At 48.5% G+C, this 21,739-nt stretch overlaps 1 protein-coding gene across 4 annotated transcripts in view; it reads right to left on the bottom strand.

Annotated features, from left to right (window-relative positions):
* ELMO1 (engulfment and cell motility 1) overlaps window positions 1-21,739 on the bottom strand; it is a 402,414-nt gene that overhangs the window by 313,446 nt on the left and 67,229 nt on the right. For 2 of the 4 annotated variants that reach the window (XM_005868063.2, XM_005868065.2), the window contains exon 2: window positions 15,572-15,715. In XM_005868063.2, coding sequence (XP_005868125.1) covers window positions 15,572-15,649 — 78 coding nt within the window. In that variant the 5' untranslated portion in view covers window positions 15,650-15,715. Of the gene's footprint in view, window positions 1-9,823; window positions 9,871-15,571; window positions 15,716-15,980; window positions 16,002-21,739 lie in introns of those variants that run through there. The other 2 variants (XM_005868064.2, XM_005868066.2) reach the window with 2 other exon arrangements.

The following is a 21,739-nucleotide window of genomic DNA, read 5'->3' as shown; positions in this document are numbered from 1 at the left end:
GCCCAATTCCCTGGGGAGCAGGCCTAAGCCAGCAGGTGGTCATCCCCCGAGGGGTCCCAGACTGCGAGAGTGCACAGGCCGGGCTGAGGGCCCCCCCCCTCCCCCCCCCCGAGTGCACAAATTTTTGTGCACTGGGCCTCTAGTCTATATATATAACAGCCTAAGCGACCGAACAACCAGTCCACCAGTCACTATGATGCGCACTGACCACCAGGGGGCAAACACTCAATGCAGGAGCTGCCCGCTGGTGGTCAGTGCGCTCCCACAGCCAACCTCCCGCGGTCCTTCCCCCTGGGGTACCTCTCCCAGTCAGGACTGGGCGAGAAGGCCCCAATCGGCCCCGATCCCCGGCCAGGCTGAGGGACCCCACCCATGCATGATTTCATGCACCAGGCCTCTAGTTGGTTAAAAAAATTATATAGGCTTCAGGTGTACAATTCTATAATACATCACCTGTGCTCACCACCCCAAGTCAAGTCTCCTTCCATCACCATTTATCCCCTCTTTTACCCTCTCCTACCTGTTTTGAAGGTCAAGATTACTTTCTAGGACTCACAGTGAACTGAAACAGGAAAAGCTGGTTTTAAAGATAACCAGGAGGGTAGACAGTTGTCATAGATTTCTTTGTGCAAGGGACCAGGGATTGTGTGCATGTTAGACCCAAAACGAATTTTCTTCCCTGTTCCCTTAGGCAACCTAGGAAAGTACTTCTTCACTTTATAAAAATTTAATGTCAGCAGAAATATTTTTATTTGTCAAGCAAAGCATGCATTTCCCTACAAATTGTTGGCAAAGTACCATGTGCCAACAGTTATGTTCAAGGAGTAGCTCTTTTTGTTGTTTTTGTTGATTTATTCCTCCCTTTTTAACTTTTTCTCCAAAAGAATTCCTTTATTTACCTTAATTTACCAAAAATAGTAAGAAAGCACAGGAAGATTTTTTTTAGCTCCTTACACAAAACCAGCTAGATTCCCGAGAATGGTCGAGTTCCCCAGGAATTCATTTTTCATCTCTGTCTCCAGCAACAGGCTCTTCTCTCTGTTCCTCGGGTGGGTGCTGGCCCTCTGCCGCCCCCTCCGCCCTCTCCCTTGACTTTAATGAAATGCCCGCCTGATAAATTCCTGCATCCTCGCCTCCCACTCCGACCTTTCTTCCATGCCTGGCCCTGCATTTCCAGCAAGTCCTGGCGTGAATCCACGTGGATGCCCTCCTCCCCTTCCAGCTCAACACTGCATCCTCTTCCTCAAGAAAGAGGTCCTCCTCTTGCCTCCCTTTCACCTGTTAAATAAAAGATTGATCACGCGCCCACCCAAGCACATGGTTCCTTATGAGAGACACCCAGGAAGAAACATCCTTGGGAGTCCCTGCTTGTTTATTTAGGAGGTGGTGAGGCCAGCCTGCCATGAGACTCCCTCCCTGGGGATGGCCCAGCTGTCATCCCTCATCATTCCCCCCGCACCCCACACTCCCCCGTCTGCTCCCGTCCAGCCTCTCATGAACTCAGTTTCTATTTAAACACCTGCTGCTGTCTGTTGGCCAGGCACCTGCTTGGGGACTTCACCCAGCGTGAATGCGCACCTCCGAGCCGGAGCCCTCACGTCCACTGCTGCCCCCGCTTCTGCCTTGGCAATGGCCCGTAGAGCTGGTAGCACCCCCATCCTGATGTGTTAGCAACTACGATTGTGGGCTGAAGTTCTTGCTTCTGATATCCACTTCTCAGGCACACGGCTGCCCTAAAATGGGCATCACCCACAAAGAAAGCCTGGCTTCGTGAAAAGCGTGTTCATTTCAAATGTTTGTAATGACGTGGGGGACATTAATGCCTATGAGATGACGCTAAGTGAATGGACCCCAGAAAAGCATTGAGAATGCTTTTTATCAACTACTGGCTCTTCTCTCTCTTTCCTCAACCATGAGCTCTTGAACAACTTCGGACAATGACTTCTTCGGATTGAACCCCGAGGTCTGCAGGCCCTGTCGTTGTAACCTTGGGCGCATCACTCCTGCTCACAAAGCTCCACGTCCTCTCCTGGAAATAAAGGCCGTGTCGTGCACACTGTAGCGAAGATCGAGATGACGTGTGCCAGACCCTGGAATAGAAGCTGGTGCACAGCAGCACACTGGACAGAGCTTGCCTACGCACCGGTAATACCTGGTGGATACTTTGCAGGTATATTTTTCAAAAGTTGGTTGAAAACATTAAATAAGTGAATAAATATCCAATCCAATTTTTCCTTCTTGCTTGAATGACTCCAACCCTCTGTGCTGCCTTTGGCATTTGTCACATCCTGTTTTTTATTCTCCAACTCACTTTCCTTCCTTTTTTTATAAAATATATTTTTATTGATGTTAGAGAAAGGAAGGGAGAGGGATAAAGAAATAGAAACAATGATTGGCTGCCTCTTCTGCCTCCCCCCCACCCCCCCGCCTACTGGGGATCGAGCCCACAATCTGGGCATGTGCCCTGACCGGGAATTGAACCATGACTGAGCCACATGGGCCGGGTTCATTTTTTCATTTTCCTTTCTTTTGACAACTGGATTATACTTGCTTCGGAGCAGAGACTGCCACTGAGATACCTCTGCCACCGGCCAGATGAGTGGCTGCTAGGCGCCCGAAAGGCAAACAATTAATGAATAATGTTTAAGAACACATCTTCTCTTTTCAGACTTCTAGCTTCTGTCCCTCTCTCCCGGTCTCTCCCCACCTGCCACCAAAGCTCAGGAAGGGGCTAAAGAAGGAGCACAGCCAGAGGAGGACAGATGCCCCCAGATGCCCTCCACGCACCTGCCCTCCACAGACCAGCATCGCTCAGCCTTTAGCTGCAAAACTGTTTCCACAGAGACTTCAAGCTTCTGGTCCTAGACAATGAAAAGGCTTTCTCTGGTCCTGACACTCTGAGGGGCGCAGCACAGCACTGGGATTTCATCTGCTTTTACAGATGGGAATTCACTGAACATATTCTGCACAGCAGTTGTGAGAAACGTTGCCCCAGAAAGAAAAGAAACTGGTTTCCACGCGTCGGGACACCTCTGAGAAGGGAGATGAATGTTCACTATGATTTAGTCCAGAATGTGGCTGAGAGCAACGTGAATGCATGACGTCCCTGCTGGCGCCTCCAGACATCATGTCAGTGACACCAGTCATCTTACGCCAGCTCCATTCTTCCTCCGAGGAGCCCTCTGACTACTTCCCATGCTTCCAAGCCACATCCCTTTAGACGGAGGAACCTGATGCGTTCTGAGAACTGTGTACGCATACTCTGTTTTTCTAATAGAGGCCTGAGTAATCCGAAAGATAATGACAAAACCACGCTTTCCTGAGGCAAATTTAGCTGGTTCTTGGAAAGAAGTAGGTTGACAACAGTTCCACAGTGAATCATTGACGCAGGATTTCAGTGACTGTCACAAATGACAAGGGCTCAACTACGTCGCCCAAGCTGGAACACCAAAGATCACGATAATTTTAAAAATTGAAAGATGACAGGCTGTGCCACCTTTTTCTTGACAAATGATGATTCACGTCAAAATGGTTTACTAAAAATGACACGTTTCAGCTTCATCAAACTAATGAAATACTAGATTTTAGCAAGATCAAGCACAATCTTTGTGTCATAAGAATTACTGGACTGTGTAAAAGAAAAAGACATAAGTAATTAGCAGTCTCGTGTGTTAGTGCAGTGATTTCCAACTGGTGTGCTGCAGGAGTTTTTAAACATGCGACATCTGACTACTCAGTCAAGGGCATGGACCTCTTTTCCCTTAGACTGTCAAATAAAAATATGACAACACGCCAACACAACAATAGCCATCTGGTGTGAATGAACCAAAATTATACCTATTTTTTGGTCAGACTGGCAAAAAACATATTTTTTGATGTGCTGCAGAATTTTAGCAATTAATTTATGTGTGCCCTGAGATGAAAAAGGTTGAAAATTGCCATATTAGTGGATTAAAGACAACTAGACACACCTTTCTCTTTTAGGTATCAGATATACTTCTGCTCAGAAAAAAATGGTATTTCCATTCAACTGAAGAAAAAGTGCAATTTTAGAAAATGTCAAAATTATAGATAGACAACATATGAAAAAACACTAATATCAAATATCTTTTATGTTCTTCTTCCTAGTCCTTGACTATTTCATATTGTCCCAAGATCAATGTTTTCAGGGACATAAGGAACAAAATTTTCCCGGAAATGTCAATATCTTGGGTAGCTACTGCCACCAATTTCCTCATTCCTGTATCCCTCTCCACCTTCCTGATGTCAGCCTTTGCCAGGAAGCACTCCCAGATGACTCGAGACTAGCTGACATGCCATTTTCCTCCACCCCACCCCACCCCACCCCTGCAGGCAGCGTCCTTTTCCATGGAGAAGTGAGTGACTCACACTGTGAATGAATTCAGATTTTATGGGCCTCTTCCCTTCACTCAAGGGAAATAGTCTTGTTAGTTATTTGCCTCTAGTTCATATGTGGAAGGTTAACCGTGTGTGTGTGTGTGTGTGTGTGTGTGTGTGTGTGTGTGTGTATGAGAGAGAGATTGATTTAAAAATAAAATGTCAGACCGGCTGAGTAGGATAAACAAGTGATTGTGGACTGTGGACTCTGATAGATAGGGGATTATCATAGCAGGTGAGTAGATATGAGAAAGCCAGATAAGCTCTGAAGGCAAATTAGGGTTCAGATTCAATTTAAACACAAGATTATGATGGTTTATTAACTGCAAAGAAGCTGAGATTGGATGTAGTGCAGCAATCAAAAGGATGCTGAGAGGAACTGCTGGCCAAGGGAGCATTAAGAAGTGAGTTCACATTTTTTATTTCTTTTTCCCCCTTATGCTTCTTGTCTCTCTTAGCCATGGAGCTGGTTTACCTGACTGTGATGGATGCATTAATGCCAATTCAGCCTTCTTTCTTCAATGTAATGGATGTGCTGAGATAACTTTCAGCAAGTAGTGAAGGGACATGGGCTTCCAAGTCTCAAATATCTATCCCACGAGTGTGACAATGGCAACCTGAGCCTGAACCCCAGCCTTGAAGAATGAAAAACAGGCTCTTCCGGAAGAGTCAGAATACGTAAGCAATGGCCACAACCTCAAACACTTTCTCAAAACTCCCCTACCTTTGACATGTCATCAACCCAGACTCTTATTACCCATTTCACTTGGCCAGCTCTTTGGGTAATAATAATAATAATAATAATAATAATAATAATGGCAACTAGTCATTGAGTGACTACCAGAAAGCCATTTCCCAGTGTACTTTACAAATGAGAAAACTGTATGAAGATCTCAAGACGTCAAGTAACTTGCTCAAAGCCTCATACACATGTGAGGAAGCCAGAATTTGAACCCAGGCCTGTATAATCCCAGACCTTTCCTCTTTAACCCAGCCTCAGCTCCATAGTGCTGGCAACCAGGAACAACAAGCCCAAGTGCCCAGAGATAAAAGCTGGAGAGAAGGACGCTGGAATTCTGGGTATCCTGGTTGCTAGCACAAAGTGATTTTTTGATAGACGTTATTAAAGCTCAGTGTTCCAGCACTAGCATGAGACTAGTAGCTGATCCTGCTCATGCGTTATCCACACAAATTATGATGAAATGCTAAGTCAGCACTGAAACTACCCAATGGAAGAATTCTGTCTCCTCCTCCTCACTTTTGATGCTCAAAATCAACACCCCCCGCCCTAGCTTCTCGGCAGTTCCCTTCTGTCTCGAGTAATTTTAACTTGTGTGTGTACAAGTTAAACTAAATCATACCCCAAAACTCTCTTTCCCAATTTTTAACTTGTATTCATCATCTTCTAGTTTGCCAGGAAATTGACTTGTAACCAACATTAATGGTCCCCACCCTTCTTGTGTGTGCTCCAGGCCTGCCAAGTCCATCTCAGAGTTGGCTCTCTGAACCTTCTTCTTTATCCTGCCTGTGGGCACAGAGAAGCAATTAAAAATAGATGCCATTTGGATCGCTTAGGGCACTTCTGGTGGGAGGCTCAGCAAATGCAATGGCATGGCTAAATGGATGTCCACGTTCGTGTGGAGGAGTTGACAATGGCATATGTATGAGAGAGATGTCTCTAAAAGGGCAAGCTAGAGGCAAAAATGTCTAAATCCTACAGACAACTCTTGATGATTTGGACCCATCAGGTTTTTAAGCAGCAAAGTGACATAATTAAGTGTGAATGGAGGCCAAGAGACCACTTAAGTGGACACATTGGCCAGTGTACCAAAACCCGAAGAAAAATCAAAAGGAGCCTGGCTGCGGTGGCTCAGTGGTTGAGCATCGACCTATGAACCACGAGGTCCCAGTTTGATTCCCACTCAGGACATATACCCAGGATGCAGGCTCCATCCCCAGTGTCGGGCGTGCAGGAGGCAGCTGATTAATGATTCTCTCTCATCATTGATGTTTCTATCTCTCTCTCCTTCTCCTTTCCTCTTTGAAATCAATAAAAACATTTTTTTAAAATCTATAGGAGGTCCAACCATATAGATAGCTGCTTATTTTCTTGAACCCATTTGTAAGGTTTCCATGAAGAATTTGAGTCCACCTAAATATTCCTCTACTATTTTTTTTCTATCTTGGTAGCTGTCACCACCCTTTGCCCAGATGTTCATACAAAAAAATCTTAGAATCATCTTTAACATTTTATCCTCCCTTATCACCCTACATATAATCAATCATCAATTTCCTGTCAATTTAATCTTCTCATATGTCTTGATGAGACATGTGTCTCACTTCTTTCTATTTCCCCTATCACTGCCCTGGGCCATGACATGATCACTTCTTGCCTAGGCTACAGCAATAGCTATCCAACTAATCTCTCTTGATTTTACCTCTCACAAAACAATTCTCAAACTATCATTCTCGGAAAGTACAATGCCACACGCATAGCTTTTCATTCCTTTATCTTGGGGGCTGTGTTCTGGATAAATTTCTCATTTCCATCCCCTAAATTATAGATTCTCTCTTTAGCCAAATCTATTCTACAGTTATGTGTTCGTTTTTACTTTTCTGTATTATTTTTATTTTTATGTTTTGCTTTACTGTATATATACTTTTCATTTCTAAGATTTCTAATTGGTTCTTTTTCATATCCATCTGTTCTTAATTTATAGCCACCTACTTTGTGTTCATAATCTCCTGTATGTATAGATATTACTATCACTCTTTTCAAGTTCTCCCTGTTAGGATCTCTCATTTTTAGGTCCTCCCTTGCTCTCTGTGTTCCTCTAGAGCAGTGGTTCTCAACCTTGGCTGCACATTAGAATCACCTGGGAATCTTTTTAAAATCCTGATTTCTGGGCCTCATCCTCCAGAAATTCTGTTACTTTATTATGGGGTGGGGCCACAACATTAGTAACAAAGAAACAGAATTTCCAGAGGATGAGGCCCAGAAATCAGGATTTTAAAAAGATTCCCAGGTGATTCTAATGTGCAGCCAAGGTTGAGAACCACTGCTCTAGAGCAAAGAGGGTCAGCTAGAGCAGCAGCAGATGTGATAAGAGAGACCAGATGTAGACAAGTTTTCTGAGATAACTGATTGGATTAAAAAAACTGAGGGAGAGAGAAGAGTCTAGGAAGACATATAGATTCAGCTTCAGCAAACTGAGTGTGCATTCACATATGGAACCTAGACAACGAAAGCATGAAGAGAAGCAAAACCGAACAGGTTTAGGGGAGGAAGGATAATGAGGGGTGTTTGAATATGTTGAGTTTGAGTTGCAAGGGACATCTAGATGGGCAAGATGAATAGAATAGGAAGATGGGTAGTTGTTTATATGGGTCAGGAGGTCAAGAAAGAAGTGACAGCCAGAAATTATGAGCACCTGATGGTGACGAGGTTGGTGAATCCAAATAGGTCACCACAAACTTGTCCCACGGTAATTAATGATCCATCTATAAGTACCTTGAAATGTGACAGCACTTCTCTCAAAGTCTTTTGGTTGTCTTTTGACTACAGATGTCTTTGGTGGAAGGATGAAATTAGACCTTTATAATGTCGATCCATGAAATGTAATAGTGTATTTAAATGCATGGTAGGAATAAGGGAAGGGATGTTCCTCTCACCAGGGCTGCTCCCTTTCATAATTATATTTAATTGTCTGTATCATTAGACAGAAAAAGTATAAATATTACCTGTTTCCTTTGCCCAACATTTATTATGAACTCACCACATACCAGGCCCTATTCCAGGCACTTGTTCCATGCAGAACATCATATAGTGAGTAAGTATGGATGCTACAATGCATCTAGTCTGAGGAGCCAGCGAAGACCCTCTCTAAGGAGGGGTGGAAATGAACAGGAAGACAAAATGAGGGGGGGGAAATTTTCCGATTCAGACAAATGAGGGGGAGAAATTTTCCAATTCAGACAAATGAGGGGGAGAAATTTTCCAATTCAGACAAATGAGGGGGAGAAATTTTCCAATTCAGACAAATGAGGGGGAGAAATTTTCCAATTCAGAATGGCATTTATGAAGGCTCTGAGAAGTGCGCTTTCATAAAAGGTGAAAGAGATCCCAGATAGAGGTGCTGGTGGAAAACCCCAGGGACTCTAAGCAAGGCTGGTGATGTCGTCTAGGCTGGGGAGAGCAGGACCGTAGTAGCCACAAGGATTTTATCCTAAGTGCAGCAGGAGAGCCACTGCAGAATGCTTTAGCCTGGAGGGTGCATGGGAGGCCACTGAGGTGCTACTGGTCACCTAGTGGCAGTAGCTACAGCAGTGGCTGAGGATGGGGAAAGGTGGACAGAATCAAGAGCCATTTAGGAAGTAGACTCTACAGCAGAGGTTCTCAACCTGTGGGTCTCGAACAATGAAAATACATCCTGCATATCAGATATTTAGATTACGATTCATAACAATAGCAAAATTACAGTTATGAAGTAGCAATGAAAATAATTTTATGGTTGGGGGTCACCACAACATGAGGAACTGTATTAAAGGGTCACGGCATCAGGAAGGTTGAGAACCACTGCTCTACAGGATTTGCTATTCGAAGGGCTATGTGAGATTAGGGGGATGGGGGCGGCTGTCAAGCACAATATTGGTGCCATTGACTTAGAGGACTCACGAATCCATTTGCTGGAAATCTAGAAAAAGGAAAACAGAAAAGCACACATTTTATTTCCCTGAGGCTGCTCACATTTCCTCCAAGTTCTGGGCACATCGTGCAGGTCTACATATCCCCAGAGATAACATACAAGCCTTTCTCTGGGGACCCAGAACCTTCTGCATGCTGAAATCTAGGCATTTCCATGCCCTGCCACAAATGGCCAGCTAACCAACACACAAATGAAGGCCAAAGGGTGACATGTACAAAATGTTCTAGCAACGTGAGATGCCTTAGTCAGCAGATCTCAAGAAAACACAGTTGGGGGAAGGCGCTGTCCTGAGTTTCCCAATGTGCTCCTCGTAAGAGAACTAGGCAAGGGAAGAAGAGGGAAGGGAATAGCACCCCCACCTGCCTGGAAAGCAAATCAAAACCCTCCGTCCATTATCAGGAGGGAAAGCGGAGGCTAGAGTTTGTTCTTGCTGAATTAAACCAAGCTCTTGGGCAAGCGGAGAGATATGTTTCCAGTCTTTCTCTTCCAAAGCAAGGCCACCGTTAGGATGTCATGGGATTATACAGGGTCCATCACACAGAGAGAGCGAGAGCGAGCTAAAACTGGAAGGGGAAGTAGCCCAGTCACTTTATTTTAGAGGAAGTTTAAGAAATAGCTGTTACCCAATATAACAGATGCAAACATCAGATGAGGGTTGGCTACTCCTGTCCCAGCATCACACGACCTTGTAATGACAGCACAGACAGCAACAGGCTCACCTTTCTGCATAACACCTTTTTTATGAAAGGAGCTCTTGCCGGCGCTGTGTTTGTGCCCTCTGGAAAGTAGGAAGAGGGGCAATTATTAGGACCACATGACATCTGGGGCACCCACTGAAACTTACTGTGGGTGTCAGGTGTCACCAGCAGATGGAGGCTGATAGGGCGTCACAATCATGACTTCCAAATCTGGGTCCAGGTGCAACAGCATCCCCAGCAAGGGGCTTGATAGGAACAGGCATCCCTGCGCCCCAAAATGCACCTCCAAATACTCCTCTCTGTGCATTCCATACATTTCACAGGTGACCCTGATGCAGAAGCAAGCGGGGAGCCACTGATTTAGTCCAACAGGGGGAACCTGTCCCCTGCGAGGGACCTTCGGCCATGTCTGCAGACATTTTGGGTTGTCGCAACTAAGGGAGGAAATGCTGCCAGCATCAGTGGGTGGAGGCCAGGACACTGCTCAAATCCTAAAATGCACAGGGCAGACCCCGCAACTAAGAATTATCTGGGCCCAACAGTCAATAGCGCTGAGGCTGCCACAGCCGATGTATCCGACCTCTCGGGGAAGGAGAGGCCAGGAAAATCCGTGCCTTTTCACCTCTGCAGCGCAAGGCTGGAACCTCGTGCTCCAGAGATGCAGTCTCACCCGCTTGATGCGATGGAGCCTTTATACGGACCATCTGCACCACTGCTACATGGAGGGTCCGAGGGCACTAAGCACCTTCTTCATGTATGTGTTATATTAACTTAAAGGTCTGAATTCAAAACTCTTTCCGTGGAGCTCAGGTCATTTCCATTGACCAGGCGCTCATTATTGAGATGTTTTGGGAATGACGGGTTTTCATTCTCCTAAGAGTTGGCCTCAGTGCATTGGAGAGGATGATTACATTATTGGTTCCAGTCTTGCTGGAAACCTAAGAAGCATGTTCTATTGTGTGTGCCACTCGGAAGAAACCATAATTGGCTCCTAATGGTTAGCATCGCTAAGCGAAGTGCTGAGTGATTATCTCACCGAAGGCCCAGATGCCAGAAAGCATGTGTGCGTGTTGCCAATTCTCCTCACGGAGCAGGAGGCTGTCCCCACTCACACAGCACTTAAGTAGCAGCCCAGATTCCCAGTCCAAATCAGTCCACCCAACGTCCATGCTCCTGGGCCCTGGGCCAGACGGCCCCTCCCAGAAACCAGCCTTCCATGCTCTCTCTTCCTCCAGGTAGGCTCCTTGGGTGGGAACCCAGACCACTGGCCACATTTTCTCTAATTGTTCTTTGCTTCCGTGACACGTGTCCCTGGAAGTCACGTGGTTAGTGGATGGAGCATGCCTTGTGGTGACGCTGGACATCTGCTCAAATGTGAATGGCAGGAGCCAACCCGTAGAAGCATGAGAGATGGGGAGACACAAGAGAACTACCGAACTCGTTAAGTAAGTCAGAGAAACGCAAATGCTACCTGGAATCACTCACAGGTGGAATCTAAAATAAAGTCAAACTCACAGAAACAGCGGAAGAGGGGCTGCCAGGGGTGGGGGGCTGGGGCGGGAATAGGCAGAGGTCAGTAAAAGGGCACACACCTTCAGCTACACGATGAGTAAGGCTCTCATGGAACACAGAGTCACTTCCGCTGATGTACTGTACCGCATAACTGGAATTTGCTAAGAGCATAGAATTTAAATGTTCTCACACAAAGGGGTGGGAGGGGGAAGAAACCATAACCGTGAAATGGGGGATGTATTAATTAACTCGACTGGGGAAATCCTTTCCCAATGGAGACATACATCACATCATCAGGGTATTCACTTTAAATATCTTTCAATTTTATGTCAATTATATCTCAATAAAGCTGAAAAGAAATAAATTTAAGAAAGAATTACCAACCAGATTTATGATTTAGTAGAAACTGCCTGGGTTTTAGTGTCCTACGTGCTGGCTTCAAACTGGGAGTTTCCCAGCTGTGTGATCTCAGGCAAGTGAAGGAGCCTCCGACGATTATGAACGGGAAAGTCTAAAGCCTGCCTCGCTGGGCTGTGCTGCGGAGATAAACCACTCCACACCGGGCACTTCACCTGCTGCCTGGCACACGGCATGTGCTGGGTAGATGGCACCTGCTGTTATTATTGCTACTAGGACCATTATTATGTACAGAATGCCAAATTCCGATGTCCAGCACAAACACTTAACTGTGCTTTGTGCAATCAATAAGCTTTCAAAGGGCCTTGGGTACATGAAATCCATGCAGCTTGAATCGTGTCTTAAATATACGACACAAGCAGGACGGTCAAGAGAAAACCTCAGGTTTGGGACACACTTGCCCAAAAGCACAGGCAGCTGTGTTTCTTCCAGGGAAATGAGATCCCCAACCCTACCAGGCAGGGGGCCGTGGAATGTTTCTGCCCAGAGGAGGGCGGACACCGAAGCTCCATTCTTATCTTTACTGTTCACTATGGAAGCCAGAAACTGAGGTCAATACGATGGACCCCAGACACAGTGTGTGTAAGACACAGGCTGACCACCGGGCTTAGGATCCACGCCCACAGGTCATATTAAATGTAAATCAAAGCTACCAGCCAAGGAATGGTTTAAGAAATAAGAAGGATGGAGAAATGGCTATATTATAACGTGATCACAAAGGATTTGAGTTCAAAGGCGGCTCTATCCCCCACCCCCACCCCCCATGTGCTTACCAGAGCGGGAGTGAGAGGCGTGGAGCGCTGATAAGGCGGGAGGCAGTCCAGCAGGCTCGCTATTAGTTAGGACAAAGCCTCAAGGGGTTTTTAATGCCTGTAAAGCCGCAGGGACGCACCTGTAAAGGCGCAGCTTCTACAAAACACCTGAGTTCGTGAGAGGAGCACGAGGTCCCGCAGGCAACATGAACTGGGGCTGATGCACGGGGATCGTGGATGCTCCGTGAGGCCAGTTAAGGAATCTGACTCGAATCTCAGGTCACTAGGAAGCTCGAGGCTCATTCGTGATTTTTTAAAAAATTATGGTAGACTTTCCTCAAACAGAATCTTTCCTCACAGCTTCCCCAGTGAAAACAGCTCCATCCCAGCTGCTGTGGCCGCAGCCACCTAGGAAAGCCTGGCAGCCACCAGAGGAGGATTGAAGGGCTCAGATGGAAGCCATGCACCTTCCCATCAGCCCCTGGGCCTGACCCTCTGCCTGGCCACCTGGCCCAGGTGTGTCTGAGGCGCACCTGAGCCTCCCTGAAATGACGGCCAGGACCCTCGCCTGCCCAGATGGCCCGGGCCCGCCTTCCCTGAGCGGAGGCCAGATCTATTTCCTTGTGTGGAGAGCATGGAGTTTCCGAGCTCGGGGCCATAAATAACACGTCTAACGACCTCTCCTCCGCATGAAACAGCTTCCCACAGTCGGCAGCCTCTCGACCCCTCTTTCAGGTTCACCCTGGAGAGCTTCGCCAAGCACTGGCTTATGTTCTGTAGGCAGCTGAAAGCTTCCACGGGGACAAGTACGTCCATCAAACAGGGAGATGACCAGGAGCCCGGCTGGGCCCTGAGCTGCCGTGATTTTTCTGTGAACCTAAAACTGTTCTAAAATATATGATTTTTTAAATGTATTTTTATTGATTTCAGAGAGGAAGGGAGAGGGAGAGAGAGAGAGAAACATCAATGATGAGAGAGAATCATTGGTCAGCTGCCTTCTGGACGCCGCCCAACCCAAGCACCACTTGCCCTGACTGGGAATCTTGAACCATGACCTTCTCGTTCATAGGTCAACGCTCAACCATTGAGACACACTGGCTGGGCCCCAAATGTTTTTAAATATATTTTTTAATTATTAATACACAGCAAAGGCCAGACCCCACGGCAGGGGCAGGACACTGCCTCCACGGGAGTCAGGAGTATGCAGCAGGAGTTGCTGTCTTAAAGCAGACGCTCCCAACCACTCCAGCCGTGGCAGAATCAGAGGAAATCATTTACCGGAATCTCTGACTTAGAATCTCCTGGGACGGGGCCCCAGGTGGTTCTCCTGAGAAATCAGCCTCGGGCACCAGGTGTGCAGCTCTGCACTACCAGACGGGGGTCTTGTGAAAATGCAGGTCCTGTGTCAGAAGATCTGAGGTGGGCTCCCCCATTCTCATGTCTAATGAGCTCCCAGGTGCCGCCCGGGCAACTAGTGCTCAGCCCCACGGAGACGGCAGAGCAACAAGACAGAAGGCACCTGGGCCCCTGACACCGGAGCATCGCGCCAGCCCGGGAGCCGGCTCCCATCTCTTGGAAGCGCTGTTCTGTCTGGTGTGGCCGCACCTCCCCCTGACTGCACTGAGTCTGCACCAAGCAGTCCCAGACGCAGCGTAACGGGAAATCCAGCTGGTGACCCTCTCAAGCAGCACGTGGAAAGGGCAAACAGCTGTTTGGCACAAATGAAGAGAAAACGGCTGGGCGGGCTTCTCGACCCGAGTGGGCTGCTTCCAGAGTCACACAGAACCACCTCCGGGAGCAGCTATGCTGACAGTGGTGTGCTGGCCGGATGACAACAACCCTAAACATTGACCTTGTCTTACATTCACACTCAAGCTCCAGTAATTCTGACTTGTTGTGTAGAACTTATTTTAATGAGTTATTTAGATCCACACAATGTTATATAACCTTCAACCAGATAATAAAATCTGACCAGGAAAAAAAATCAGTACAGATTATAATCATAAAATAATATCAAGAACATAAATAAGAAGTGGAGTTGCCATGGCACCCTGACTCTGCAAAGGCCGGAAGCCGTCCGGAGTCCTGTGTTATTTGCTCTATGAAACCCTTCACTGCGTGTTGAGGTTCAGCCCCTTTTTCTTTAAATCACTTGCTCTGGGGGGCAAGGTAACCCTCCTGAGAGAACCTGAACTACAACAGCAAGTGCCAGCGACTCCCAGGAAACACCCAGATCCAAGCCAGGGGAGCCTTCCTGGGCAAAATCACCTTTTAAGTCACCGTGATGTGGTTTTCATTCCGCCAACATTTACTGAGTATTTGTCACCTGCCAGGCAATATACTAGACTCACAGTGCAGTTTACACTAATCTCAAAATTACAATTGTCTGGGATCCAAGACTGAGCCCCGTGACACTCATTTCATTAGCAAGCCCTTACTCCAATGCACTTGGCTGCTCCGGCCAAATTCGAAGAGAAACAGGATTCAGAAAATTAAGGTCTGTGCTGCCCGTGATGAAATGGTCTGCACGTGTCCGTGAGTCCCCGCCAGGCAGGCTGGGGCAGGCAGCCCGTGCTGTGTGCTGGCCTGGAGCCCGCAGGCCACTGTCCCTGATCCTTGTCACAGCCTCAGACACATGCCCTGGGATTTATTTTTAGTAAATATTTTTTTATTGATTTCAGAGAGGAAGGGAGAGGGAGAGAGAGATAGAAACATCAATGATGAGAGAGAATCATTGATCGGCTGCCTCCGGCACACCCCACGCTGAGGATGGAGCCCACAACCAGGCATGTGCTCTGACCGGGAATCGAATCTTAACCTCCTGGTCATAGGTTGATGCTCAACCACTGAGCCACGCTGGCCAGGCCACAAGTCCTGTATTGAAACCGTCCACGCAGATGCTGAGCGAGTGAAGCAGCCATGCATCGCCCTTGTGTGTGGGACAGAAACCAACTACACTGCAACTATTACTGCACAGACGCAGCACAGCCGGGGAGAGGCCAGGGGGAAAGAGCCATCAATGTCTGCAAAAATTCCAGAACCGAAGGGACACCGAGAACAACCCCACACCGCTCCGCGCATTACCAACCTGGTCGATTTCCATGAGCTTGGGGTAGGCGCCCGGCCACTCGATGGCCACCTTGACGATGTCCGCAGGGGGCGGCATGGTGAAGCCGTGTCCCACGCTGGTGCCCCGGGCTCCCGCGGTGCGGACGGCCACACGTGTCTATCCCTGGTGAGGAATGACAAAGAGAAAGAAGGTCGCTCAGAGCACACGCGAGGCGGGCCTGCTTCATCACTTCCTGTTTTCACTGGTGGTTGAGGTACAAGTAACGGCTCAGGGACAGAAGACACAGCTGCCAACTGCACCCCTGGCTGCTCGGAGGAGACAAGACAGAGGAGGAGAAGGTGCCAATGTCCTAGAGTCCAGCTGCCGGGGACATGGCCCTGGGGAGGACAGCTTTGTGACTCTGGACGGGAAAGCAGGCGCCCCTTACCCCGGGTCCCGGGAGCTGGCCTCGCTCCGGCCAGAGCCACGGAAGCCCGCGCTCACAGCTCCGGAAGGACAGACTGCCCAGGAAGTCAGGTCAGGAAGCAGCGTTTCTCTACAGTGTTTTCTGTGTCACAAACAGAGCTGCACTATAGCAACCAGAATGTCACTAGGAAGGGACCAGGCCTGAGGTTCACACACGTGCAACACACCCCCTCCCCAAGGCCCACTCCCACCAGGCACCTTCCCGGAGGGACTGAGGGATGGAGGTACAGGCCGTTCAGAGCGGACCCTGGATCCTCATTTGATTGAGTGGCGCTGCTGATACAAGGGGGTAAGGGAATCCTCTCCCAGCCCAGCCATCTCCTGTAGAGTGACCTTTTAACTTAGTATTTTGTAATCATTTTTTTTTATTGATTTCAGAGAGGAAGGGTGAGGGAGAGACAGAAACATCAATGATGAGAGAGAATCATTGATTGGCTGCTTTGCACGCCCCACACTGGGGATTGAGCCCACAACCTGGGCATGTGCCCTGACCTGGAATTGAACCATGACCTACTTACTGGTTCTTAGGTCAGTGTTCAACCACTGAGCCACGCCGGCCAGGCTAACTTAAAAAATTTTTGAACAGGTCAAACACGCACATGATTCAACACATGAATGTGTGTGTGTGTGTGTGTGTGTGTGTCTGTGTGTGTGTGTGAGATGACATGCAATGTAGAATCTCCCTCCTCTGGAAGTGGACCACCCACCCTGTCTCAGTTCAGACCCCCATCCCTCCCTCCAATTATCCAGTGTCATTAGTCTCTTCTGTATTCCTCTAGAACAGTGGTTCTCAACCTTCTGGCCCTTTAAATACAGTTCCTCATGTTGTGAACCAACCATAAAATTATTTTCATTGCTACTTCATAACTGTAATGTTGCTACTGTTATGAATCGTAATGTAAATATCTGATATGCAGGATGGTCTTAGGCGAGCGACCCCTGTGAAAGGGTCGTTCAACCGCCAAAGGGTTCTCGACCCACAGGTTGAGAACCGCTGCTCTAGAACGTCTTCACATACACAAGGCAAATGCGAAAATGTACCGCCCTTCCCCCTGCATACAGAAGGCAGCATTCTCTCCCCTGGTCTTTTCACTTTGTATCTCTTCGAAATCTCTCTATATTTGCACAAATACTGCACCTGCTGCTCTCAAAGATGCGTCCTGGTTCTTTGCATGGAGACTACCTATCTGATGACCCTGTCCTCTGCCGCGCCCCTGTGTGATTCTTCCCTGTGGCTGTTACAAAGGAGGCAGGTCAGTCAGCTCACGCATCCACTGCTTTGCACACATGTGAATACATCCTGCCCAGAGCGGGGCGGAGTGGAATTGCTGGGCCCGAGGGCAGAGGCAGTTTCAAATTCTCATGGCTGTTTCCAATGGGCCTCCTTGGAGCTGTGCCGTCCGCACTGCCTCCAGCAACGGATGAGGCTGCCTACCAACACAGCCTCCCCAACAGCCTGCCGTTAGCACACCTGACGCCGCGAAGAAAGCAGATCTCGGTGCACTTTCAACCCGTATTTCTCCCACAGTGAGTGAGCCTGGACACGAATGGCCAAGTCCCAAGTCCACTCCTCTGGGAACTGGCCAAATCCTCTGCCCCATTTCCTAGCGGGTTCTTGTGGTTTTAGAAGTAGGTCTCGGTGTGAATATTCATCAGCCGCGCGCACGTGGGCCTTGCCCTCTCTCGGGGACTGGTGGACATCACTGCGACCACAGCGACAGAGCTGATCATGGCAGCCTCGGCAACGGCACCAGTCCTGTAAGTCACTCACTTCCCAGGAGCTGACAAGGAAAGGAAATGAACCCAAACGAAACGGCGGCTCCTCTGGCCCAGAAGACGAGGGAAGCCCACTGTGTGGCTCGTCAGCGCTGACCAGTGAGGGCCCATCTACTCACTCAGCACCCACTCGCTGCGCCTACACTGTGCTGTCCGCAATGCTGGCGATCTGGATGTTAGACGGCACCGAGGGGCGTGCAGAGAAATGGCGCAGGCGAGGAGAAGCTGAGGCGTGTGAGTGCATTTGGGAGGAAGGGGCAGTAGTTCCATGTTAAATGGGAAGCCAGGGGAAGCGTCGCTGAGAAGGCAGGTGTGAGGAAAGCCCTCTGAGAGGGGGGAGGGAAGCCAGGGGGCAAGCGTCAGGTTTCCACAGGCCTCGGGGACGGCAAGTGCCAAGGCCCCGGGGCAGGAGCACATCTGGCGTGTTCCTGAAACAGGTGACGCCGAAGCCAAGTAAGCAAAGGCCACAGTAACAATGAGTTCTCATAGTTGCTGGGTCATAACTTGGTAGGTTCATGCACAGGGCTCTCGACCACGTGGACACTCCCAACATATCCCTTGGTGTGACTTCCGGAGACAAAGCTCGTGTCCATACACATCCATTGAGGGTACAAATTGGTACAACTTTCCAGAGGGACTGTGAGCAAACTGCCCCAAAGCCTTGAAATGTTGGATTCATGTGGAGTAATTTTACTTTTCTAGATGTTTCCTCAAGAATCATTATTAACTAAACCATAACAATGCCTGTGGTTTTGGTTGCAATTCCCAAAACTTGGGAACAAGTGACCAGTCCCCACCAGACTGGTTAAACAATTATGGAGCCGCCAGGCGCTAAGACAAGCAGGCGATGGGTGCCGGGGCTTCCTCCTGTGCCCTGTACAGTGTTTCATTCACTCGCGAATTCTAAGGACACGGTATTATATCCGCAGGGCACCATTCAACTCTGGACCCAGATTCAATTACACGCCCTAGAATAAGAAGAAAGCAGGCTCCAATGTGAAAACAGACTCGGTGTGACTCAGGTAACTCTATTCAACACAAACAGCCCACACTCCGGAGGGGCAAGAGGATAAATAATAGAAGGAAGAATGGGTTGGGAGCACCCTCCTCCCGACTCCACACAAAACAGTCTAGGGTTGCACAGAAAGAGTCACCGAGCCTTCCAGGAATCAAAAGCCAGGGTGCTTGTCTCCCCTGGAGCTGGTATTGATTTCCCCAAGCTGTTCCGACAAAACCTGGTGAGCAGGTGAGAACACAATGACGAGGCTGCCCCTGGGTCTCCATGGAGAAGAGGAGGCGAGGGAGCTGTGTACACAGACAGCAGCCACTGAGCGCAGACAGGTGGGGGGCACCCCCGGGAACTCACTGAACCCAGTGCAATTAGGCCTCATCACTTTGCCTCAGACTAACCAGCAAGGACAGGGCGCCCCAGGCTCCCGCGGGGTGGAGTCAGGCGCACAGCTGCAGAAGGAATAATGCAGGTCCACATCGCTATCCTCAGAAGCCCACATTTTACCCTCCTGAACTCATCTTTCCATGAGGGGTCAGTCAGCTCTCCAGGCTTCTGGATACAGTCGCTGCTGCTTCCAATGAAATGCAGGAAAGGAAGCTTCTAGCCCAGGCTCTCTCGCCCTTGGCCCAGTGAGCATTTGGGGGCACAGTCCTTTGTTGTAGAGCCGCCCCGTGCACTGTAGGGTGGTTAGCAGCATCCCTGGCCTCCACCCACAGTCGTCCATAGCCCCTCTCGGTCGTGACACCCAGGGATGTCCTCAGACATTGTCAAATGTCCTCTGACGGCAAAATCATCCTCCAGGGAAGTGGTGCGCTACCAAGGCCGCCGGGACGATTACTAACGATCAGGCCACCCATCACTGAGCTTGACGCAAGACAGACGGTCTCATCAGGCTCTCCGAGAATCAAGAACACCAGGCCCAGTGCCTGGCCAAGCATAGCCAGGGTGGTGTCCTTTGCCTCCTGGACACAGCAGGCGTGGATCCGTCACCTTATCCCCGCCACACCTGAGCGCAGTAAGCAGAAGGCACACCCAGGCCACAATCCTACCAGCCGGGCAGGCGCGTCACACAGGGTTGTCAGCTGAATGCATCCTCTCCCCCACCAACATCTCATCAGAGCTACTGGCAGCAAAACCACGTCTGGTATTGTCAAAACTGCCCCATAGAGATAAGCTTCATGACCTGTGTGCACAGCCTGATAGAACATGTCTCATGCAAACTAAAACTTAAGAACCACTAATGGGAAGTCTCCACAGCTGGTAAACATTCCAACCATTCTGCCTTGTAAGGTAACTGTCTATGGAGTCCCGGAAGCAACTAGGAATTGGTGTGGAATTGTCCAATGGCCTGCTTGTCTGCTGTTTGATTTACTTTATTCCGTTTATAATATTAAGGTTCTACAAGAGCACATAATAGAGCATACAGATGTTGTGTTATAAAACTGTACACCTGACATCTGTATGTTATTAACCAATGTTACCCCAACAAATCTACTAATAAAAAAATAAATTTAAAGATTCTACAGCCTTGCCCTAACCGGTTTGGCTCAGTGGATAGAGCGTCGGCCTGCGGACTGAAAGGTCCCAGGTTCGATTCCGGTCAAGGGCATGTACCTTGGTTGCGGGCACATCCCCAGTGGGAGGTGTGCAGGAGGCAGCTGATCGATGTTTCTCTTCATCGATGTTTCTAACTCTGTGTCCCTCTCCCTTCCTCTCTGTAAAAAATCAATAAAATATATTTTTAAAAAAAAAAAAAAGATTCTACAGCCTTCATATGCATGTCAAATGGCTTACAGTTGAGTGAAAATGAGATGAAGAAGCACTTTTTATTTGGGAGTTAGTTACCAAACTCTACGTGTCCGTTAGATGTGACCCGTAACCCCTCAGCAAGTTGAAATTCTCTTTATCATTTGCTGAATGTCTCCTTAGCTTTGGGTTATGTTTCCAAGACAACGGCGAGAAACCTGTCCTGATTCCCATCTAGAAATCCGTCTATGTCTGCACACTGTTCGTGCCCAAAGTCCTCCATGTCTCAGAATGTGCTGGCAATGCACCTCCCTGCAGTCTCTTAAAGATCACAACCCGGCGTGGCTCAGTGGTTGAGCATCGACCTATGAACCAGGAGGTCACAGTTTGATTCCTGGTCAGGGCACATGCTGGGGTTGTGGGCTCCATCCCCAGTGGGGGCATGCAGGAGGTGGCAGATCAATGTTTCTCCCTCATCATTTATGTTTCTGTCTCTCTCTCCCTTTTCCTTCCTCTCTGAAATAAAATATATATATATATATTTAAAAAAACATTGCTACATGTTTTTCCAAGCAGCTTGATTAGGTCCCAGACTTCATAAAATCCCCAAATACCTGATCCGTATATTTTTCTGAAATTTCCATACAGTGTTAGTTTTGGGTCCCCACAATGGCTTTAAACCCTATTGTCCTATGACTGGTCTTTCTATTACACAAGCAAAACCTGTTGAGAGAAAAGAAAAGAAGCCTGCGGGAGGATGTCCCCGCGGGAGGATGTCCCCGCGGAGCTGTCAATGGGAAAACCAACACGCTTGTCCCGGTGACCCATATGGCCCACGACGTCACTGAAGGGCCTGACAGATGGGCCCGTGGAGGCCACACGGCAGGCCAGTGGGGAAGAGCAGCTGGAGAAACCATTTGCTTCGGCTCCTCTGTCCCTTCCTTGCTCCCCAGGAAAGCTGCCTCTGGCCCACTGGCCATCAAATTCCACTTGTGACAGAGAAGAGGTTTCTAACAATTAGGGGGAGGGTGGGGAGGGAGCACAAGCCCCATATTTACATGCTGAGCGGTCCTGATAGAAAAAGAAATAGAGAACATTTTCCCTTGGCATCCAGGTGAGGGAGGCAGGGAAAGGGCCCTGACACCCACTGCAGGCAGACACTCTCCGTGCACCGCGCAGAGGGGGAA

The sequence above is a fragment of the Myotis brandtii genome, unplaced genomic scaffold (assembly GCF_000412655.1).
Source record: "Myotis brandtii unplaced genomic scaffold, ASM41265v1 scaffold260, whole genome shotgun sequence".
NCBI classification, from domain to species: domain Eukaryota; kingdom Metazoa; phylum Chordata; class Mammalia; order Chiroptera; family Vespertilionidae; genus Myotis; species Myotis brandtii.
The sequence above is the reverse complement of the archived record's forward strand: the minus strand, read 5'-3'. Positions and strand labels throughout refer to the sequence as shown.